Source organism: Tupaia chinensis, unplaced genomic scaffold (genome assembly GCF_000334495.1).
Source record: "Tupaia chinensis unplaced genomic scaffold, TupChi_1.0 Scaffold144276_1, whole genome shotgun sequence".
Taxonomy (NCBI): Eukaryota; Metazoa; Chordata; class Mammalia; order Scandentia; family Tupaiidae; genus Tupaia; species Tupaia belangeri.
This window is the reverse complement of record NW_006204133.1, coordinates 2,126,522-2,136,337: the sequence shown is the minus strand read 5'-3', so window position 1 is coordinate 2,136,337 and position 9,816 is coordinate 2,126,522. Positions and strand designations below refer to the sequence as shown.

At 41.6% G+C, this 9,816-nt stretch overlaps 1 protein-coding gene across 3 annotated transcripts in view; it reads right to left on the bottom strand.

Annotated features, from left to right (window-relative positions):
* The window catches only part of VWA3B (von Willebrand factor A domain containing 3B), a 288,347-nt gene that overhangs the window by 19,481 nt on the left and 259,050 nt on the right, over positions 1–9,816 (bottom strand). For all 3 annotated transcript variants that reach the window (XM_027767524.1, XM_027767525.1, XM_027767526.1), the window contains one exon: positions 3,610–3,721. In XM_027767524.1, coding sequence (XP_027623325.1) covers positions 3,610–3,721 — 112 coding nt within the window. The remainder of the gene's footprint in view (positions 1–3,609; positions 3,722–9,816) is intronic.

Sequence of the window (9,816 nt, the reverse complement as noted above, 5' to 3'; positions counted from 1 at the left end):
GGATGGCCATGCCGCAATCCCTTCTCCTCCATTCTCCTCTCGGGATCTTGGGGACGCATGCACACACGCCCGGCGTGAGTTTAAGCCGTCGGGTCCAGGACTTGAACTGCGGTTGACTACATGGGAGTCCACCGACATAGCTATTACACTAACTGCTGGTCTCTCCCTAGGGTTTTAATTGTTTTCAATCCTGCTGGGAAAGACAGGGAAACAGGCACAAGAACTTGATTCCAATCATGTGGCTATGAGAAGAAAAAGAAAGAACTCAAACAAATGAAAACATAGTATTGTTCTTATTTTTTTTTTGAGAGGTTTTCCCTATAGAGCATGTGTGCTCACCAGAGAGAGAGAGACAGAGAGACAGACAGCGAGAAATCACCTCCCAGGGGGATGGCCACACCACAATCCCTTCTCCTCCATTCAACTCTCGGGATCTTGGGCACTCATGCACACATACCCGGCGTGAGTTTAAGCCACCGGGTCTGGGACTCAAATCGCAGTCGACTACGTGGGAGTCCAGCGACAGCCATTACGCCAACTGCTGGGCCCTGTCTGTTAAATCATTACACCTGAGAGAGTATTCAGTTTAGCTCCCTTTTTCTTCCATCACAACTTGTTTCTATGGCAGAAATCGCTGTGAATTTCCTTAAGTAAAATGCTTCTTTTTCAATGAACAACAGGAAGGATGACCCAATTCTCACAAGTAATGATTTTAAAGAAGGTTTTAAAATGTGCCTTCCTCCTTGCCTTTCAGCATCTGGATGAGCCAGGCCATTGCTTGTCGCTTCCACTCTGTACAATACAGTCATTTCCTCAATTAGGAGGTCCACGCTGACCTCCGGAATCACATTGGTCACGTGGAAATCTCTGTCACCATTCTGAGAATGGCTCCAAGATAAATGTTAATCTCTAACCATTCAGAAAAAAGAAAGTGTATGTGTGAAAAAGAAACAGAAAAGACATGAGAGAGAGAGATAGGATTAAATTATTTATGTAATAAAATGTGACAAGATCTTAAAAGTTTGTAAATCTAGGTAAAGAATATACAAGAGTCTTTCCATTTTATCCAATCCCGTTTGAAATGATTTTCCATTAAAAAATACTCTAACAAAGGTAAAGTTGGAGTCCCCAGTGGGGGAGGTGGGGGGAGAGAGCCAAAACTGAGCACGCCCAGCGCACTCATGCATGGCCGTCTAATTTGGCTGAGTCAATGTTTACTAACTAGCTGCTAATCAAAATGACTGATTACATGACTAAATTCAAATGTTTACTTCCCCTAAACTGACTTTCGTGAGTTTAATCACAGCCACAAATAAAAAATTCCCCATTAGTTAGATCCCATGATTTAAAATCGGGTTTTGAAATGTGCCTATCTCCCTACCTTTCAGCATTTGGAGAAGCCAGGCCATTAGTAGGAGTGTGTGCTTTCAGCCTGGAATTGCGCTTTATAAACCTTTTTTAAAAGGCTTTTGCTATAGGGTGCATGCGCTCGTAGGAGATACACAGATAGAGACAGTGAGAAGGAAAGAAGACACCTCTGCTGGTGATGGTCAAGCTACAATCCCCTCTACTCCATTCTCTTCATGGGATCTTGGGCATACACGCACATGACCCTGGCATGACTTTGAAGCTGCCAGGTCTGGTACTCGAACCATGGGCAGCCGCATGGGAGTCCAGCATCCTAACCGCCATGCCACCCTCTGGCCCCATCGAATTGCACATTTTAAAAGATTCTCAATACGGTCTCAGGTATTGTGTGTGACTGTGGGATGAACCCTGACCCTTCAACTCCCCCAGTGTATCTTCGCATTGTCTTATTACGAAGGGATGGTGCTGAGGGAAAGTTCTAGCCCTCCTACAGCTTTTCTCTGGCGCCTTGACCTAGCAAACTCAGCCCAAGCCCTAACTCAGCTGTTGGGAATTCAGTCCTTTCCATTCTGCTGGTTTAGGTTTGGACCCCTCTTCAAGGCTCAAATTCAGAAAAATCAAGTTTCTCAAGCAGGTGTGGCCTCTTAAAATCATCTCTGAGCAAATATGAACCCCAGAGCAATGGGTGAGTCTCAGCCCCTGCTTTTGTAAAGAATTTCAGGCCTTAGCCCACACACTCACTGCAAATGCTGATCCATATTTACTCTTGTCTAGGCAACTCTACAGAACACTTATCGAATTTCAAATAACACGTCCTGGTTGTTAGTTCTACATTCATGCCTATTGGAAAACCAAACATTCTGCTGAGGTCATTTTTTTTCCTACCTAAAAAGATCATTTAATTAAGTTGAATGAATAGTTATTCTTTTAACTAGGGATAGATCAAGTTTACACAAGACCAGCAGCACCATCGTTCTGCCTCACAGATGCCTTAGGTTGTCTCCTGGTACTTCTGTCCCCTCGGGCCCTTCTCATGACTTCAAAGATGACTTTTGGGTTGATGGCTCTCATGTCTCTATCTCTAGAGAGACTTCCTCTCCAAACTAGAGACCTGTATCTCCAGTTGCTTCTCTGACACCGGCAGCTGGGTACCTGTTAGGCACCTACCATCCATCATGTTCCAGACACGCCCTGCCCACACATACCATCTCCTGCAGGCTCCACTATCTAATGGCCCCAGTCATCCCAATCCACTTTCCAGCCACTCTTCACTCCGCAACAGGAGTGATTTCTTTGAAAACATCAAATGTGATTGTCTTTCTCCCTGCTTTAACTGTGGCTCTCCAGTGCCCTCAGGTTAAAGTTCAAATTCCTTAACTTGACCTTTTTATAAATGGTCTCGTACTAACTGCTCTAGACAGCTTCATTACTTTCTGTGTGCCCTTCGCATTCCCAGTTCCAGATGTAAATGTTTCTTCACTTAAAGATCCTTACACGTATTACTGTCACTGATGATGCGCCCTCCATCCCCCCACCCTGTGCTGAACTTCTCCTGGCAGCTCCCTCCAGTAATCACATCTCCCAGAAGTGTCAGGCAACTCTCTGGGTCCTAGGGTCCTACGGGTCTCCTGGCTCTGCCTCCAGAAGACACTCCAGCCTCAGGCCTCCCCGATGCTATTTATTCTGTTTAGAATTCTGTTTTCCTAGATAATCTCAGGGCTTGCCCCTCCTCAAGTCCTTCCTTATTCACATGTCACCTTCTGTGGGAGTCCTTGGTTAACCACCAAATTTAGAATTGCAGCCTTCACCTGGGCACTCCCAGCCCCCTTTGTGGTTCAGTTTTCTCAAGGGCACTGTATCTGACACACTGCCTTTGTTTCTTTGGTTGCAAGGCTGTCATCTTTACTGAGAAGAAACCTCCATGGAGATACAATTTTCACCTGTTTGCTCATCACATCATACAAGCACTTTCAGAATATTACGTACGTGAGACCTATTTGGTGTGCAATAAAATTCTGTTTACTAAAAACATGAGAGATGAAAATAAATACATTTTCATGTTCCTTTTTCCCCTCAAATATGGTGAGAAACTTCCTCACCATTTCATTTGAGAAGGAGAATACCTTCATCTGAGAAGCAGAAGTCGAGTCCAGCTCATGAAATGTCAGTGTTCCAGGAAAACCGCTGACCCCCCAAAACAAATTACATAACAAAGGAGTCTCATATAAGAAAACAATCTACCTGGAAAATAAAAGCCATTTTCATCACATCTCGCAATAACCTTCTGGCCTTTGAGGGGATCCAGTTTTTTTGATTTGGTTTTCTTTGTTGGATTTCCTTGTAATTTTTCTTGCTGAAAGAAACAAAACAGTAATAAGTAATGAGAAGAAGTCAATGCAGACAGTGAGAATTAAGTGCTTTGTAGCCTGGGATTCTCCATGGAGAGTCACCCTACTGAAGACTTAGAGAATTTAGTAATACTGTATACTCTCTTTGGATCACTTCCTGTTCTGTGTTCATTGAAAATTACCTTTTTGGTAAGGACAATTTCTGCCCCTCCATGATATACATATATATTTTTTTTTCTTTTTTCTTTCTTTTTTTTTTCTGAGAAAGAGATGTTTGCTATAGGGAGCGTGCACTCGCTGGAGAGACAGAGACAGAGACAGAAAGTGAGAACTTGATTTTGAGCTGTAAACAATCTCTTTCAGGGGCTAAGACAACTGAAGAGTTTCGGCTCACCCTTCACCCTCCAGATCCCAAGATCCACCAGACAGGGAGAAAATTGGAACTGCAGAGAGATTGTAGATAATCTCCTCCTGTGTGCCTCTAAATGCTCAGATGTAACTTCAAGAAATTAGGAAGAAACGGTAATGATGTACAGTGAATGAATGTAAAATAAGTACATTTTTTAAAAAAGTGAGACATCATCCCTTGGGGGGGATGGCTATGCCACAATCCCTTCTCCTCCATTTTCTTCTTGAGATTTTGGGCACCCATGCACATGTGCCAGCCCGGCATGAGTTTTAAGCTGCCAGTTCCAGAACTCAAACCACAGTTGAGGACATGGGAGTCCAGTAACATAACCATTATGCCATCTGCTGGTCCTGATTTTTAAGTTAATTGCCAGAGTGTGTGTGCATATGCCAGAGAAAGGGAGAGAAAGCATCTCCTCTATTGGGGTCTAATCACTCTGATTTTTTTTTTCCATTTCTTTATCTTATCAGGATCTTGACCATGTGTGCACATACCTGGCTTATTTTCCAAGACTCCAGGGATGGGATTTGAACTGTAATTGTCCATGTGGGGTCTGGTTCCCTATGCATAGAATTACTACTGAACTATGGGGTCAGCCCCCTTTTGTACATAGCACAAAATGAAAGGAGAATTGGATGACTAATTGAAGAAAATGGAAATAAAGTTAGCAAGTGCCATGTGGTTAAGGCTGTGGATTCCCACATGGCTGACTGTGGTTCAGGTCCTAGACCTGGTGGCTTGAAAACCACACTGGGCAAATGTGAGGGCATACCTAAGGTCTCCAGAGGAGAATGGAGGCAGGGGATTGCAGTGTTGCCACTCCCCCTGCAGGGGGTGGTCTGTCTCTCTCTGGTGAGTGCATGCACCCAATGGCAAAAACCTTTTAAAATAAAAGGAAATAATGAAAAATATGTACAACTAGAATTACTAAAATTCATTTTTATTACTTTTTTGGGAGAGGTTTTTGGTATAGGACATGTGCGCTTGCCAGAAAGACAGAGAGAGACAGAGAGACAGAAAGCAAGAAATCACCCCCCAGGGGTGATGGCCACGTCTCAATTCCTTCTCCTCCATTCTCCTCTCCGGATCTTGGGCACGCCCGCACGCACACGTGCCCAGCATGAGTTTAAGCCACTGGGTCCGGGACGTGAACCATGGTCGACTCCATGAGAGTCCAGCGACATAGCCATGATGCTAACTGCGAGTCCCGAATTACTGAAATTCAATGACAGCCTCAAAGCTGAAAAGAGACAGCTATTTCAGAACCACACCAGTGCTGCTGCCTTCCTAGAACTGTGAGAGGTGAACGAGTTCAATAGAAAAGTCAATCATCGGTTAGCAACTTTGAGGAGAAAAGCACAGCAATTTACAGAAGTAGGACATTCACCCCACCTCTTCAGGACAAAGAAAACCCCTTAAAATCACTGTCTTATAAGGAGAGGCATCAAAGGGCTGAGACGGCTAATGGATACATAATCCTTGTTCCCTGTTTCTCCTGGTTGGTGCAGTAGTACAAGCTAGCAGGCCGTGGGGACCGTGCTTTTCAAGTTCTGAGAGAAAATGACCTTCAACACAGAAGTCTAAAACTGGCAAACTATCAATCAATATGAGGATAAATGAAGACATTTCTAGTCATGTCCCTGAGTAGAAACTTTCCTCTCCATTTATACTTTCACAGGAAGTTACTTGAAGATGTATCCCAACCAAATGAAGAGTAAACCAAGGAGGAGTAACACAATGCATAAAATCTAGGAAGCAGTAAGATTCAGCCCAAAATCGGGAGGAAGAGAGATTTCAGGATGACATCTATACACAGGTCAAAGACAGCAGAAAATCTCCCAAGAAAAAAAAGAACTTAGAAATCCTGGAAATAAATACAGGCATATATATATATGTATATATACACACACACACACACATACACACACATATACATGCACACACACATATATACACACATAGATATACACATACATTATACATGTATAATGAACATATGTAAAAAATTATGATTCAGACATAGCACAAACTAAATTGTGGCAGAATTTTAAATACCTTGGGATAAAAGATAAATCATTCTTTTTGCTTGATGCTATTAACATTCTTCAATTGCCCAACATGTCACAAAGGGCCTTAACGAGATACATGTACTTCTACACTACGAGTTGTCTGAGTATTGAAGAATGCTAATCTAGTCATAATAATGCAAACAACATCATGGCCTTTTAAAAGTTTAAACAATTATGGGGCTGGCAGGTGGCGTGGTGGTTAAGGGCTCTGGACTCCCACATGGCTGACCCGGTTTGAGTCCCAGACTTGGCAGCTTTCTTTCTCACATTATCTCTCTCTCTCTCTTTTTCCCTCTCACCCTCTCTGTCTCTCTCTGGTCAAATTAAAATAAATAAATAAATAAAGTTAAATAATTCTTAGAGGAAAAAATGTTTAATAATTATAGTGAACTTTTGGAAAGAGCACAATGTTGACAACACGATAGTCTAAACACAGCTCTTAGAAGGCGGGAGCGAAAGGAAAGAGAATGCAATGGCAGTTATCTTCATGTGGAATCAGAAACTGAGAGACCAGCAGATGGCCTAATGGTTACATCTCTGGTCTCCAATGTAGTTGACCGCAGTTCAAGTCCTGGACCCAGTTACTTAAAACTCACGCTGGGCGCATGTGTGTGTGTGTCCCAAGTCCTGAGAGGAGAATAGAGAAGGGATTGTGGCATGACTGTCCCCTCTGGGGAATGATTTCTTGCTTTCTGTCTTTTTGTCTCTCCAGTGAGTGCATGTGCCCTGTAACAAAATCTCTCTACAAATAAATAAATAAATAAAAAGGAAATTGAAGAAGATTGTGCAGTCTGACAGATTGGGACATAAAAGTTTAAATATGTTATATCCAAATATTAGGAGCAGAAGAGGGGAAGAGCGATAGGCATAAAATTATCACCTTTTCACAGAGTGGAGTAAGAAATGGTATTTAAATAAGATAAATTACTAAATGGAGGAATAACAGAGGAACTATTAATAGAAACAAACATTTCATAAAATTGCTTCTGTGGAGTAGTACTGAAATGGTGGGGAAGAGAAACCAATCTTTATCAAAGCCTTTTTATATTATTTGAGTTGTTATCATAGAAAATAATTACTTTGATAAAACTAGGGGCCAGCCTGTGGCCTGGTGGTTAAGATGGTTGGATCCCCAAGGCTGACTGTGTGGTTCAAATCTCAGACCTGGTAGCTTGAAAACATGCTGGGTATGTGTGCACAGAATCTCAAAAGGAGGGAGAGATGGAGGAGAAGTGATTGTGACATGGCCATACCTCACAAGGAGAGCTTTCTCCCTCTGTCTCTCTCACTCAGGTAAGTACATGTGCCCTCTGACCAATTTTAGAAAATATTTGAAATCTCAGAAAGGATAGAGCTAAAGAAGAGGATAATTTTAATTCCCATATGAACTAACTAAAGTCCTGGATTCTGAGGAACACATTTGCAAAAAAATACTAGAAAGCAACACAACGAAAATCCAGCAAATTGAACTATGATTTAAGACATTAACCAAGTCCTAGACCATGAGACTAAATCCTGCATGATGAAGATATAGGTTAGGGTCCAAGAGAATAGCACAGATTTTTAAAATTGAACTGACATGAGAACCACAGAAGATAAGAAAGAACTTGTAGTCTAAACCTAACCAAATTTGGTGAAAAATTTCAACCTTCTCCAGAGAATTTAAACAGGATCCAGCATCTTTAAACATAATATTCAAACTGTCCATTGTACCATAAAAACTCAACATAAAAAATCAAATATGATCAATTTTCAAGGTAAAAGGAAATCATAGGTCCCCAAATTGAAATGACCCAGAACGAGCAGTAAAGACTTTAAATCAGCAATCATAACCGTAGTCCATGAGGTAAACACTCTTTTTTTTGAGAGGTTTTTGCTATATGGCATGTGCACTCTCTGAAAAGACCGAGGAAGACAGAGAGAGAGAAAGCAAGAAATCACCTTCCAGGGGGTTATGACCATGCTGCAATGCCTTCTCCATTCCCCTCTCAGGATCTTGGGCACGTGCAACCAGCGTCAGTTTAAGCCGCCAGGTCTGGGACTAGGACCATGATCGACTATGTGGGTGTCCAGCAATGTAACCATTATGTCATCTGCTGGTCCCAAGGTAAATATTCTTGAAATGAATGGCAAGATTGTTTTTTTTTTTTTCAGCAGAAAAATAGAAATTGTAAAAAATAAATAGAAATTTTAGAAGTAAAATGTACAGTATCTGAAAGGACTCAATAGCAGAACTGATATGACAGAGGAAAGAGACAGTGTACTTGAAGACAAATAAAAAGTATCCAATCTGAAGAACACAGAGAAAAAAATATTTTGAAAGGAACAGTACACGGTGTAGTGTGGTTAAGGCACTGGAATCCCACATGGCTGATTGTGGTTTGAGTACCAGACCTGCTGGCTTGACAATCATGCCTGGTGCATGTTTGCACCTGCCTGAAATCTCAGGAGGAGAAGGGATTTGGGCATGGCCATCACCACTGGGGGAATGGTTTTTCAATTTCCCTCTCATTGTCTCTCTTTTTCTTTCTCCAGTGAGTCTATGTGCCTTATGGCATGAGATGAAAAACAAAAACAAAAACAAAAACAAACAAACAAACCAAAAAGCAAAACCCTAAAATAAGTGAATAAATAAATAAAAACTAAAAAAATGGAAAAAAATGAATAGGGCCCTTTTTCTGTTTCAAAGAACCCCTTTGAAGTCCAGCTCAGTTATAACCTTTTTGGGAAGATGTTATCCCTAGGAAATTTCAGAAACCGCAAAGGAAAAGACTACTTTATTATATTTATTTATTTATTTTGAGAGGTTTTTGCGATAGGGTGCATGCGCTTGCCAGAAAACCAGAGAGAGAGACAGAAAGCGAGAAATCACCCCCCAGGGGGGATGGCCACGCCGCGATCCCTTCTCCTCCATTATTCTCTTGGGATCCTGAGCACACATGCACAAGCTCCTGGCATGAGTTTAAGCCACTGGGTCTGGGACTCGAACTGAGGTCAGCTACATGGGAGTCCAGTGACATAGCCATTACACCAACTGCTGGTCCTGGAAAAGACTACTTTATTATTTCCAAATGGCACTACATGAATCAAAGTTGGTTTGTATGTCATGACTGTCTACTACTTGAGGAAACTGGTAGCATCATTTTGACTTGTCAAGTTCAAATCTTTTTTTTTTCCCAATTTATTTATTTGTATTCATTCACTGTACATCATTACACATCATTACAGCATACATAATGAGATTTTCCATCCAGAGTACACTGTATATTGTCTCAATCAAGCACATCAACAAATATGTTATTCTTAGCAAATGATCTTCCATTTCTTGTTTTCTGTATGTTTTGCTTTTTTTCCCCCATCCTTGGTTCCCTATCTCTTACCCTCTGCCACCTCCTGTTCTCCTCCCACACTGTCTCTGTTATCTATGTTTGGTTTCTATACCATTTTCCCCCCACATTTTATTGAATCACCAAAGACCCTAATCAATCCAAATACCCTCCTAGCAAACACATGTGACACACACATTTCCATGAGCACAAGTCTAACTTTACGCATCCTATAAAGTAGCACCTAACTGGGGCTACATATCCTACTGCAGTCATTGAATAGATATATTTTTTTT